The 14,950-nt window shown below is 32.9% G+C and overlaps 1 protein-coding gene across 3 annotated transcripts in view; it reads left to right on the top strand.

The window, feature by feature from the left end:
- Positions 1 to 7,248: 7,248 nt before the first annotated feature.
- Positions 7,249 to 14,950, top strand: part of SLC4A10 (solute carrier family 4 member 10) — a 208,257-nt gene continuing 200,555 nt past the window's right edge. For all 3 annotated transcript variants that reach the window (XM_068545005.1, XM_068545006.1, XM_068545004.1), the window contains exon 1: positions 7,249 to 7,329. In XM_068545005.1, coding sequence (XP_068401106.1) covers positions 7,249 to 7,329 — 81 coding nt within the window. The remainder of the gene's footprint in view (positions 7,330 to 14,950) is intronic.

The raw sequence follows: 14,950 nt of genomic DNA, 5'->3' as shown, positions 1-14,950 counted from the left end.
GTGTTGTTAGGAAAACTGGACAGATACACGTAAAGAAGGAAATTAGAACATTCTCTGACACCATATACAAAAATCAACTTAAAATGGATTAAAGACCAAAATCTAAGACCAGATATTATAAAACTCGTGGAGGAAAACACAGGCAGAACACAACATAAATCACAGCAATATTTTTTTGGATCCGTCTTCTAAAGTAAAGGAAATAAAAGCAAAAATAAACAAATGGGACCTAATTAAACTTAAAAGCTTTTCACAGCAGAGGAAACAATAGACAAAATGAAAAGACAACCTACTGAATGGGAGAATATATTTATGAATGAGATGACCGATAATGGGTTTAATATCCAACATATATAAACAGCTCATACAGCTCAACATCAAAGAAACAAACAACCCAATTAGATAATGGGCAGAAGAACTGAATAGATATTTTTCCAACGAGGAAATGCAGATGGCCAAAAGTCACATGAAAAGATGCTTAACATTGCTAATCACCAGGGAAATGCAAATCAAGACCACAATGAGATTTCACCTCATGCCTGTTAGAATGGCTGTCATCAAAAAGAACACAGATAACAAATGTTGGTGAGGTTGTGGAGAAAGGGAACTCTCCTAAATTGTTGATGGGAATGTAAAATGGTGCAGCCACTGTGGAAAACAATATGGAGGTTTCTCAAAAAACTAAAAATAGAACTACCATAAGACCCAGCAAATCCACTCCTGGGTAGATATCCAAAAAAACCAAAACCAAAAACAAAAAACACTAATTGGAAAAGATACATGTACCCCAAAGTTCATAGCAGCATTATTTATAATAGCCAAGACATGGAAGCAACGTAAGTGTCCATCAGCAGATAAATGGATAAAGAAGATGTATATACGCACAATGGAATACTGCTCCGCCATGAAAAAGAATGAAATTTTGCCGTTTGCAGCACCATGGATGGACTTGGAGGGCATTATGCTAAGTGAAACAAGTCAGACAGAGAAAGACAAATACTGTGTGATATCACTTATATGTGGAATCAAAAATATACAACAAACTAGTGAATATAACAAAAACAGAAGCAGACCTCTCCTCTGATCTTTATTATTTCCTTCTTTCTACTAATTTTGGGCTTCATTTGTTCTTTTTCTATTTCCCTTAGGTGTACTTAGATTGTTTATTGGGGGTTTTTCTTGTTTTTTTTAGGAAGGCCTATATTGCTATGAACTTCCCTCTTAGAACCACTTTTGCTGCATCCCATAGATTTTGGTATGTCATATTTCTGTTTTCATTTGTCTGTAGGTATTTTTTGATTTCTCCTTTGATTTCTTTGATGACCCATTGGTTGTTCAGTGGGATGTAATCTAATCTCTATGTAATTTAATCTCCATGTTTTTGTGGGTTTTCCCGTTTTTTTCTTTATGATTGATTTCTAGTTTCATACCATTGTGGTCAGAGAAGATGCTTGATATGATTTTAGTCTTCTTGAATTTATTGAGACTTATCTTGTGACCTAATATGTGATCTATCCTGGAGAATATTTCATGTGCACTTGAGAAGAATGTGTTTTGTGCTGCTTTTGGATAGAAAGTCTATTAAGTCTGTCTGGTCTAATGTGTTATTTAAGTCCAATATTTCCTTATTGATTTTCTACCCAGATGACCTATCCATTGATGTAAGTAAGATGTTAGAATTCCCTATTATTATTGTAGTGCTTTAAATTTCTCCCTTAAAGTGTGTTAATATTTGCTTTATATATCTTGATGCTCCTCCATTGGGTGCATATATACTTATAAGTGTTACATCTTCTTGCTGGATTGACCCCTTTATCATTATGTAATGCCTTTCTTTGTCTTTTATTTTTCTGTTTTAAAGTCTATTTTGTCTGATATGAGGATAGCTACTTCAGCTTTCTTTTCATTTCCATTTGCATGAAATATCTTTTTCCATCCCTTCACTTTCAGTCTGTGTGTGTCCTTCTGAAGTGAGTCTCTTGTAGGCAGTATAGAGGTGAATTTTGTTTTTTTATCTATTCAGCCACTTTATGTGGTGAATTTTGATTGATGAATTTAGTCTATTTACACTTAAAGTAATTATTAATAGGTATGTACTTATTGCCATTTTGTTATTTGCTTTCTGGCTGTTTTGTAGTTCCTCTCTGTTTCTTACTTCCCTTTTTCTTGTCCCTTGTGTTTTGGTGGTTTTCTTTAGTGCTATGTTTAGATTCCTTTTGCAATTTCTTTTGTGTATTTACTATAGGCTTTTCTTTGTGGTTACTGTGAGGTTCACATATAACATCTTATGTAAATAGTGACCTTTTTTAAGTTGGTAGTAACTTAAATTTGAACACATTCCAAAGCTTTATCTTTTTATTTACTCCCCCACTCAATATTTTATACACTTGATGACACATTTTACATCTTTTTTTAATGCATCCTTTGACTAATTGTTGTAATTTTAGTTAATTTTAATACTTTTGCCTTTTAACCTTCATACTTGCTTTATACTTGACTCATCCACCACCTTTATTATATATTTACTTTTTCCAGTGGGATTTTTACTTTTATATGTTCTCTTATTGTTAATTAATGCCATTTCTTTTCAGCTTAAAGAAGTCCTTTTACCATTTCTTATAGAGCTGGTTTAGTGCTGATGAACTCCTTTAGCTTTTGGTTATCGGGAAAACTCTTGGTCTCTCCTTCAATTCTGAATGATAACCTTGCTGGGTAGGAATTCTTTTTTGGAAATTTTTTTCGTGCAGGTGCTGTGGCTACTGCTGCAGCACACTGGTGGGCAAGGCTTGTCTCCAGACCTGCTGTGGGGCCTGGCCATGTGATATAATTTATCTTTAAATAAATATGAAAAAAGAATGCTTTATGATAAAAACTTTAATAAACAACTTTTGATTCTTATGGATATTTTTCTGAAATATTTACTATGTTTTTCAATCTAACAAAAACATATGAAACTGTTAAAATGAAAGTTTTTTAATTACTGAAGATAAAATATATTATTACAAAGACAATGAAAAGACATAGTGATTTATTATTTTTTCATTTTTAAAAAAATTTTATTGGAGTATAGTTGATTTACAATATTGTGTTAGTTTCAGGTGTACAGAAAAGTGAATCAGTTATACATATACATATATCCATCCTTTTATAGATTCCTTTGCCATATAGGCCATTACAGAGTACTGAGTAGAGTTGCCTGTGCTATACAGTAGGTCCTTATTAGTTGTAGATTTTATACATAGTAGTGTGTATATGTCCATCCCAATCTCCCAATTTATCTCTTCCCCACCCCCCACCTTACCCCCTGGTAACCATAAGTTTGTTTTCTACATCTGTAACTCTATTTCTGTTCTGTAGATAAGTTCATTTGTACCCTTTTAAAATTCATTTATTTATTTTTTTATTGGAGTATAGTTGCTTTACAATGTTGTGTTAGTTTCTGCTGTGCAGCAAAGTGAATCAGTTATATGTATACATATATCCACTCTTTTTTAGATTTCTTTCCCAATTAGGTTACCACAGAGCACTGAGTAGAGTTCCCTGTGAGTACCCTTTTTTAGATTCCACACGTAGGTGATATCATATATTTATCTTTCTCTGTCTGACTTACTTCACTCAGTGACATAGTGATTTATATTGGGGAAAACCTTGAAACTAGGAGACAAGAATTTTGAATTCTGGCCTTGGCTCTGCTACTAGCTGGTCTTAGACAAATCATTTAACGTCTCTAAATTTCAGTTACCTCATCTGTAAAATGAGGGCATTGGATTGCATAGTCCCTGAGACATAAAATGTAAGAGCTAAATATGTGATAATTATTATAAAGCTCTTACTGTTTTTAAGATGCTGATCCTTTATTATTCAGGATGGTCTGACGTTCAGCAAATAATTAAATAGACAAAGTTTTTAAATTTATTTGACCCTTTTAGTTATTTCCTCATTCAAACCAAGGGGTTCTTTTGCTATATTCTGGTTGTCCTTCATTGCTTCTAATCAAACCTTTGTTAGATAGACCTGCTAGGGAAAATGTAGAGGCATTGCGCCTTCCTCTTATGAGAGTACCTTAATAACATTGCTATGTGTAAGCATACTGTATGAATAAATATTTATTTTCATAGAGCAATAGTTTTCTAAAAAATAGGTGTCTATTAGTTTTAACTGGTTAGCCCAGTTTAAATTACTATTAATGGTTATATTTAACATATGTTAATCCATTACTTGATTAATGAATTATAAATGATTTTTTTTTTGGCTTAAGTTGATTTTATCAACTAAATGGTAGAGAGATTAAGAGCTTCTTTGTATTCTGATTTTCATATTCTTATTGCAAAGATCAATTAAATGTGTTGGCAAGAAAACACTGAAGAAAATTAGATTGTATATACTAATTAATAATGTACGGTAACTGATGTAAGCAAAGTTTATATCAATGTTATGACACAATATATGAAAGAAAAGTACAATTTTTAGTTTATTTCCCATTTATTCATTTATAATAACTTTGCTAAAAGTTAAGCACATTATAAGAGGACAAAGAATGAACGTCAGATGAGTCTTCCTTCTCACAATTTTTTGGCTATTTTATAAAAACTAAACATATACACATGAAATGGATTAATGACAATGCAACGGAGCATGTGATGAAAGTATATTGATTTGTCAAAATGAAATCTATAACAATTTAGGAGGTTATGAATAAACCTTGACCCTGACATTTCTCTTTACCTCATTTCTTACATTTAGTCCCCAAATCCCATTCCTTCTAACTAAAAAGTATATCTGGTGTCTATCCGTTTCCCTTCATTCCTACTGCCACCACTTTGGTTCAGGCCATCATTATCTCCTACCCCAAATTATATAACTTGTCTCTGTCCAGTTTTATTTTACTTGATTGATTCTCTACCATAGCCAGAATAATCTTAAACTACAAAAATGATTGTGTTGATAGATTACCATTCCCCTGAAGATTAAATCCATACTCTTTAAATGGCTTCTGAAGAGTCCTGTGATTAGACCTTGGCTTACCCTTTTAGCCTCGTCTCTTCCCTCTGTCCTACTTAAACTTTATGGTCGAACCATGCTGTATTTAGCATTAGTTGAATATGATCTGCTCAGGATCTTCTCAGTTTTAACAGTACTTCCTTAGGAAGATCGTTTCTGATCCCTGGATTAGGGTCAGATGCCCTGCTATCACTCTTATATCACCTCTTAATCTTCTGTCATAGCAAAACATAATTGTTTAATTATCTGCTTTTGTGATGGCATATCTTATGTTGTCACAGATTTTCTAGCACAGTATCTGACACATAGAAGATGTTTAATATTTTCTACATGAAGAAATAAATATAGAAAGGGAGATAGATGTTAAGATAGCTCTTAAAGAATGAGTACCTATTTTGTTTACAATAAGAGAGTAAATATTGCATATATAAATCATATTTGCCTACATATGATTTTCCATTCAGGTCTGTCATTGTATACATACAGCCAAAATACCAAACCCTTTGAATATGTGCAGTTAGAGGCAATAATTTCTCTAAGAGCATAATGTAGGTCAGGCTACTAAAGAAGACTAATTTCTTTCTACAAATAAAAATTGGATATATTTAAGGTATAATAATTTCCCCTAGATTTATTGAGATATAATTGACCTATAACATTGTGTAAGTTTAAGGTGTACAACATGTTAATTTGATACACTTATATATTGCAAAATAATTACCACCATCGTGTAACTTTCAAGTATATAATACAATATTATTAACTATAATCACTATCCTGTTTAGATCTCTAGAACTTACTCGTCTTATAACTGGAAGTTTGTACTTTTGACCAACATCTCCCTTATGCCCCCTACCCCTCAGCTTCTTAAAGAAGCCCACTTTTTAAGACCCATTTTGACTAGTCTCCATGATAATACAAATTATGCTCATATGCTCATCAAATGTTGTGAGTGTAAATTTATACTGGTTCGTAATTAGTCTACACTTACCTGAAGCATTTGCTGTATAGCACTTTAGCTATCACTAAATTTCATTTAGTTTATATCACAGGTATATAAATAAAGCATTCATAGGTATATAAAGAAAATATCCATTAATTCAGGCTATACATAATGCGAAGAGTGTTTTAGGGTAATATATTGTACTTGGTGTCCCAATTTTGCATTCAATTAAATATATTATAATTTTAGTCTTTGTTTTATTTCTAAAACATAATCTTTTATCACATGGTAAAGAGAAAGTATTTACATTTATAATTTTAGAGGATATTGGTTTTCTGTTATCAGACTACTTTATTAATCTTAAAATTCCTTGATTCTACTCTTTTGTGGAAAAGAAAGCATTACAAGAACACGAATGAACACAAATAAGATGCAATGAAAAATCACAATAAAAATGCCAATAATGTAGGTTTAAGTCCTAGATTTAGATTTAACCATGCAGTTTTGGAATTTGATAATAGCATGTTGTCTTTTGCATATTAAACTCTGTAGGAGATATTATACCTTTTATAATAGTGTAAAAGCTATTTTGATTTGAAGCATGTTGTTCTGAAGAATATGAAATAAAAATGAAGTTCATGAGAATTAAAAAAGTGAATATGCATTTACCTATTTATCTATCTGCTGTTATACACAGTTATCAAAGATTGCCAGAATAAAAACTCATCATTTTTAGGGACTTCTATTTTGATGGGTTGGATGAGTGATGATACACATGGTTTGGAGGGAAGAGTCCTTTTTTAGAGTATAATTTTGCTTGTTAAATCATTAAAGCTTAGTCATGTATGGAGAAAACTGCCTAATAATTATGAACTAACATTTTAACATGGCATTTGCAACAGATACATTAGACACTTAATTAAATAGAATGTTGCTTATTTTTAAAGGAATGACAAAAAAAATCAAACTTTCCTTGGCATGTGAAATCTTTATATTATCAGAAGTGGGAAATCTGAAAGATGTGGTTCATTCTCTGTTTGGATGATGCAGAATTGCTCTAAGCAGTAAGCTTACTGTTTTCAGACAGCATTAGCAGCTTCAGCAAATACAACTGTGTCATCCTCCCTTAACACGCAGTGTTTGTAACTGCAAAGGGGAGATGATAAACAGCATATGAGATCTGATATCTTCATGATGACTTAAACAGATACTGATGGACAGATCTGCTGTTTGATGTTTTCTTCACTAGCCCTGAAGATGCTGAGACATAGAGATGGCTGTGATTATCTTTTGTAAGACAGGAAATGCAATCTTTAGGGGTCTCTGGAAATAGAAAGGTTATGCAGTCTGGAACCTGTGAGCCTTTTCAATCTCTAAGTCATCAGGTATGACATCATGAATTATGATTATACCATTAGATTATAGAGTTATTGCTTTTTCTAGCCCTTAGTCATTTACAACATATTAATCAATGTAATTGTTTATTATTAGATTTTCCTTAGGATATTTGAACAAGTAATATTTATAGTACTAGACACCAGTTAAACAATATGAATTTTAGAAATGTGTGTGTGTTTAAGTTTGTGTTTACTGTAGCTTTTTATGGGGAAGTGGGAGGTAAGGAAATAGATTCTTTGTATGTGATTAAGGGCAAGGTTTTGGGCTCTACAGATTTTTCCAGATTAAACCTGAATACAGTCAAATTGCATCTTTTATTTCAAATGATGAAAATAGCATAAATTGTTCAAACTTATAAGGATACACCATAGCTAGCTGCTTGTATATAGTGACATATTAAAAATTTTTATCTGGGATTACTTAAGCATAGAAATAGATGTTGCTACCATTGTACTGTGCAGCCACACAGCAACCCAAGTGTGATGAGTAGAATCATGTTTATCGGCATCTGAGCTATTTTCCTGAAATTTGTATTTCAGTATCTAAACTGTTTTAGAAGGCATTACTTTTAATCATTTTTCAGATCTATTGAAATAATTATGTTCTTTGTCCTCTTAATGTAGAGATCTGCTAAGGCATTGCTTATAGATTAAAGTAGATGATAAATCTGTTTTTTGTTTTGGTTTGGTTTTTTACACAGAAATCTGGTGACATATAAGCCTGTTTAACGTTTTTGACCCAGAGATATTCCACATTTGTTTACTTTCATTTTCAAAATGGAAAGACTTGACTACATTAAACATGTTAACTACAAAGAGTAGAAAATCATCACAGCAAAGAATTTGGATTTATATATCTATTTTATGCTGAAACTCTGCTATTTATTTTAAATCATTTTCCCCTATCACGTTTAATTTTGTTTGTTATAGCATGTCCTCAGAATTACATGCTTGGGTAAGAAACTGTGCCTCTGTTTGACATTCAAATTTTGAAGGAAATTTATTTTATTTTTTTATGTTATAATATTTCTGCCTCAGTATTAGGGGACTTGGCAGGTACTTGACAAGGCATTCCATATTAAATGAGCAAAATGAGAGAAAATGTTGCAGCATTTCTCAGCAGAAAGATAGTTTTGTCTTCGTGATTCCATAGCTCGATTAGAATTTAATGGCTCATCAAGGTAAAATGATGTATTAAATATGAATATATTTATCAAAAGACTGAAGTGGAAGTCTGAAACAGTGATTTGATTCAGTTAAGGGGTCAGTTTCTCCTTTTTAATTAAAAGCACACTAAAAATTATACCTACTGATATTGGCTATAATTTATATGTTATTCAGGCTACTTAGTCAGCTTAGATTCTTATTAGCAGGGAAGACTGCCATATTCTTAAGCTTGATTAGTTTTGGAATGATTTGAATATACCTTTTAGTTGCTACAAAACCTGTTTAATCTGTTAGAATTTATTTCCAGTATTTGCATGTATTAGTCACTATGAGTACATTCTGTTTCTTGGCATTGCTTTGGGATTCCTCTAGGTATTGGTTTCACAACATTTTGCTAGATTTTTCACTGTATTTGTGACCTTTCAAGAGAACCAAACCATAAAAATTCTTAGTTACCTTCTTCAGTGGCACTTAAATGAGGATATCTCAATAATTCTGTAAGGTGAAAAAAGTTACTGTCTTAGAGTTATTTCTTTTACAAAGTGGAGAAAAATTTCTCTCTGTTGCTATGTCAAAATATATAACATTAAAAAGTTAAGATTGATTAAAATGTCACAGACATTTAATGTAATGTCAACCTTTTTCCTGTACAGCAAGATGATCTTGACCTTTTGAATGGTGAAATTGATTGTATATCTGCTCAGTAACAATTGGTCATCTTCTTTTTGCAATGGTTGCCTCTATCTGTACCATTTTATACATGCGTTTCATTATATATTGTAAAGGTTTCTGAAGGTAAGCTGTCTGTAAACAACTATTTGAGTAATTGTTCAATTGTAAACAACTATTTGAGTAATTTGAGTAATTGTGAAATATGATCATTTGCACAATACTGTATTTGGTGTTGTGAGGAGAATACAGAAAAGAAAGAGTTGTTTCCTGCTTTCAAGATTATGAGAAAATGTACATAATGAGCTATGTTCACATTTTGAATTGACTTTTCAAAAGTGGTATGCTACAGTCAGTTTTAATTTAATTTATAAATTGGTGAATCTTAGGATGAGTTACATATAATTCTTTTTTTCCTCATGTAAATCTCTTGATATTAGAGAAATAAAAGATTGGGTCAAACTGTATAATCAAGCATTTTGTAATTTTGATAACTGCATTAACTTCTTTTATAACACGTTAAATTCTTTTTATTAAGGCATTATAAACTGTGAATAAATAAAATAACATTGTAAGTTTTATAAGGCATAGTTTTCAATTTGAGAGTGAAGGGAGATCTAGCCCACTGGCAGGAGGCAGAAGCAGGTACCCCAAGAATCAGCTCAAAACAGGGATGTGACCAATCCAGTATAATTCCAGGCTAGGCATAGGTCATCATGTATTATGGAAGGGGGTTTTGATTTAGTAGGGATTAAACTTTGGAAATAAGGAGTAGCAAGTTTGGAGTGTTTAATGCTAGGTAGGTCATTTATGGAGTACTTTGAATAAACTGGGAGGATAGGATTCGCCTTAGGCTCTGAGGAAGGGGACTGGGAGGAACTAGTAGGGAAGTAGACCTTAACCAGCTGGCTGTTAGACATCCAAGCACTACTCTCTTCTCTTTCGTATCAGTGTGCTGGCTGAAAGTAACAGGGAAGTGGGTAGAGCAGATGCAAAAACCTTGTTTCCCTAGAATCCTAGACTGGCACATGCTGACCAATAGTGCCTGTTTTCTTGGATTAGAGCAATAGAACATTGATTTACAAATTCTTCTGGTTTGTATAGTGTGGTAGTTAAGCATCCAGACTGCCGTGTTCACTAGGTTCAAATCTTAGCTACACCACTTACCAGCTGTGTGATCATGGGCAAGTTATTTAACCTTTCTGGGTATCAGTTTCCTCAGATGTGATATAGGGATAGTAATGGTGCCTACCTCAAAGAGTTGTGAGGATCAAGCAAGTTAATGTATATAAAGTACCTCTAAGAGTACTGGTACATACTAAGCACATTACTGCCAACATTATTTATTGGCAGACATTATTATGTACACTCTTAGAGCTAGGATGGGCTATTGGTAATGGTCGTCATGAGTTTAATTTTGATCTCTCTCCCTCACTCTTCTTATCAAGTAAGAAATTCAGTCAAAAGTGGTACACTGAAATAAAGATGGTTATAAAAATGCAAACAAGAAAAACATGCTACATCTGACTAAATTCTAACATTGACTGACTATAAGAATTGTGACTTGATGAAAAATTTTGTTTAAAGTTATTTTGCACCTGCTTACTAGCCTGATTTAAACTTTTATTAAGATCCTATGTGTATAGATCCTTTGCCTTCCTATATTATACCAACTACTTCATTAGAGGAAAATTACTGGCTCTTTGGGAAAACTTAACGGCAATGTCAAGTCTTCTTTAGTAACAGTTGGAGATTAAAATTAAGGAGTAAAATCAAGGTTTAAATAAAATAATAGAAAAGTTATATAGCTTAAGTTTAATGATCTGAGTTATTTTTTAAATCATAAAAAATGTCTTCGACAGAGAGTTCACTGAAAATTATACTCAGCTTGTTTTAGTAATTTAAAAAAAAATTATTTATTTATCTATTTATTTATTTATTTATTTATTTATTTATTTATTTATTTATGGCTGTGTTGGGTCTTCATTGCTGCACGCGGGCTTTTTCTAGTTGCCGCGAGCGGGGGCTACTCTTCGTTGCACTGCGCGGGCTTCTCATTGCGGTGGCTTCTCTTGTTGCGAAGCGCGGGCTCCAGAGTGCAGGCTCAGTAGTTGTGGTGCATGGGCTTAGTTGCTCCGTGGCATGTGGGATCTTCCCGGACCAGGGCTCAAATCCGTGTCCCCTGCATTGGCAGGCGGATTCTTAACCACTGTGACGCCAGGGAAGTCCCTAGTAATTTTATTTGTTAATGAAAATTTTTATTCTAGATGAAAGACTAAAATGAAATATGCTATAAATACAATGCTATATATGAATAAGACAATTCAAGTTCCTGTTTGATAGAGTATACTGTTTTGAATTGCTGATGTTATTTAATGTAAAAACATCAATTTGCTTAAAAATTGCCAAGCTCCTAAGTACAAGTGTGTAATTTGATATTTGGATGAAATCTAAATCTAAATCTTAAATAATCTAAAGTGTTACGTTTTGTGACTTTTTTTCATTTTAATTCTCTTCTCTTGAGCAATTTTCTCAATGTGCAGCTATTTCCCCAAATTGGCACACAGTCAATCAAATCTCAGCACAATGCAATTTGTTAAAACAAACAAAAAACCAAACATACAAAACCCTACAGTGTTCCAGTAAGCACAGTACTGGGCAAGGATATAAAGACCAATGGGTCCCTGCCTTCAGGAATTCATAGGTAGTGAATTGTAAACACTAAATACAAGTAACTATAACAGAATGTGGAAAGCAGTGAGTGCCACAGAGATTCAAAAGAGATATGAAAGAAGCATAAATTATTCTGCTATGAGTTCAGTGGGCAGAATATTTCAAGCTGAGTGGGGAGAGAAGGAGATAAGCTAGATGGGGAGTTGGGGAAGTATGGTAAGGTAGCATCTGAGTTAGACCTTGAAGAGTGGCCAAGATAGGGAAAAGGTCATTTTGGGCAGAGGAAACAACATGAGTAAAAGTTGGGAGACAGAAAGCAAATAATATGTTTGAGTAGTACGGAATAGTTCATTTTGGCTTATAACCTGGTGGGGTGATTCAAACTATCACAGGAAAGATTTGTTGGGACCAGATAATGCAGAATCTTGAGTGTTAGATTATGATTACTAAACTGAGAACATTTCTGTGCTGAACTACTTATTCTTGGGAGAAAATAAAATAAAAAACAAAAGAACAGTACCTATATTTTGCAGTCATTTTCAGAGCTCTAACTCTCTTGAGACTTTGAAAATGAAAATTAAATTCCTGAGTAGATTTAGTAGTTAGTAGACAAGGTAGGGGGTAGAAGCAAAATGAAGGATTTTAATAAAATTCTCTATCAAAGTTGCACGTGAGAGCATTTCTCAGTCTATCCACAACCACTCAAAAGTCCTACATTTCAGATCCTAAGAGACCTCCTGCTTGTCCCTGATGTAAACTCTATTTTATTGGTAGGTAATCAGATTTAGCTTTGGCTTTATTTTTGACATTTCCTAGACCAAGGACAATCTAGAGGGATCATTTTAATACAATGAATATGCATGTCACTATGGTGAATATTTGGATAATAAGGACTTTGTCTTAGGAAAAATTGGAAGGAGAAATTGCTATTTATAACCATGGAAGTTACAGGGATATCTAAGCTTTGCTCTTTGCTAATATAGCAATGATAAAGTAAACTGTCATTGCTAATACCTTTAACATCACCTTTAAATCTTCTACTCCACACACCAGAATTTAGTCAGTATTGTGTGAGGTTAGTAAAAAAGCTGGGTAACATCCAAGAGCAGATTTCCTTTAGGTGTGACATCTGGGATGTGACTTTTGTTATCAGGAGGATGATATTTGTGCATGGGAATTGTGAAAAAATTGGAATTGAATCCTCTCATTTAGTACATCATCCATATAAAGTATGTCAGAAATAAACTAATGGAATTCCACAACTGTGAGTAAAAATGAAGCCAGACAGAATTGCTCTTCTGGCCCTTTATTTAGAGCAATAACAGATCCATATAATTGAGAGTACTCTCTTTCTTTCTGTAGAAGTCTGCATTATTTGAAAAAGCCATTTTTCTAGAAGTTCTTGTGAAGTTGTTTTTATTAATCCTGTGACTTCACATTGCCTGGGAAATAGCCATACATATGGTAGGGGCCCAATAAGCTTTCAATACTTATTTTAGAATCATAGATCCATTTCTGGGAGAAACTTTGGAGAACATTGGGCTTTGGGTTGCTTTAAAACTTTTAAACACTTTTTACCTTAGAAAACGGATAAAAGACATTTACTGAAATGATCCTTTCCTTATCCCAAGCCTTTTTAAAAATGATAATACAGGAATATAAGTAAGTTAAAAAGGTAATTGAATATTCTTTTATCAAACTTCTTTTTATAAAAGGCAACAGAACCTAGTTTCAATGAAGTACATTGCAAAATGTGCTGCATATAAATGGATGCCATCTATTTCTAGCCATTCCTTTCTTTCTAAATTTTATTCAAACTCATAATAATTTATTGAGTCTATTGTGTAGTATGGAGGGAGGCAGTAGAGCGCAGTAGTTAAGAGCTCAAGTTAATAGAGCTGGATTTGCTTCTTTAGACCCCATATCCTCCACTTACAGACAGTATTTATCTTAGTAATGTTAACTCACCTCTCTTTCTCAATACTGTCATCTGTAAAATGAGGGTACTAATATGCTAATCTCTAGGCTTGTAATGAAAATCAATTGAATTAATGAATTAATGTAAGTAAATTGCTTCAAACAGTGACTAGCTTAACAAATATTAGTTATTATAATTACTCCCCACTGGACTAGGTAAAGTTGAGGAGAAAGCTACAAAAGATAAACAAGATATAAAACAAATCCACCCCTTCAAGGAATTTACGTTATAGTATATGTAAAGTATCACCTGTATATGTATATAAATATAAAATACATACACAAACACATACATATGTAGTACATATGTATGTATACATACACACACATTATACTTTAATTATATATAGTATACTAAAAAGAAACTAAACAACTTGCCTAAGATCAAAATTGCCAGCAAAGGGCAGGATGATATGGGGTTCAAACCAGGAGGTCTAGCTCTACAGCTCTTGCTCTTAACCACTGTGTTATACTGCTTAAGGTTATATACATTCAAATTAGATACTAGATAGCCTTGTATAAGTTACTATATTCTAAATACCAAATTGAGACGAGAGACATCAAGGTAAACTGAAAGTGCTGTGGAAGACTTCATGTAAGAGGCGTGATGACTTTCATCTGACACATTCTTTTTTGATTTCTCTTCCACTACAAATAACATGTATAAAGTCTTTAGCACAGTTTCTACCATAGGTAATAAATTATAGTTGTTGTTATTATTATCACAATCTTTCTGATAATTGCTTCTAAATCTCCCCTAATTGGTGCAATGTGCTGTTTGAAAACCATAAATCTAATCTATGCTCATGACTTAAATTACCCATCAGTGATTCTTAATTGTAATTATGCATCAAAATCAAATGTTTAGCTTTTTAAAAACATTGATGCCCCAGGCTTATTTCAGAAGTACTAAATAAAGTCTATGGATTTTTAGCCCAGGCTTCTATATTTACAAAAACCTTTCCAAGTGAATCTGATGGGCTGCCAAAATTGAGAAATGCTGCTTTACATGGTGGTGAATTGCAAATCTATAGCTTAAATCTACATCTTAACCTCTATCTAGTGTTCCAGACTGCATCTCTGCTCATTTACCTCATCAATATCTCAAACTTGGTATGCCCCA

Source organism: Eschrichtius robustus, chromosome 5, assembly GCF_028021215.1.
Source record: "Eschrichtius robustus isolate mEscRob2 chromosome 5, mEscRob2.pri, whole genome shotgun sequence".
In the NCBI taxonomy this organism is placed as follows: domain Eukaryota; kingdom Metazoa; phylum Chordata; class Mammalia; order Artiodactyla; family Eschrichtiidae; genus Eschrichtius; species Eschrichtius robustus.
The sequence above is the reverse complement of the archived record's forward strand: the minus strand, read 5'-3'. Positions and strand labels throughout refer to the sequence as shown.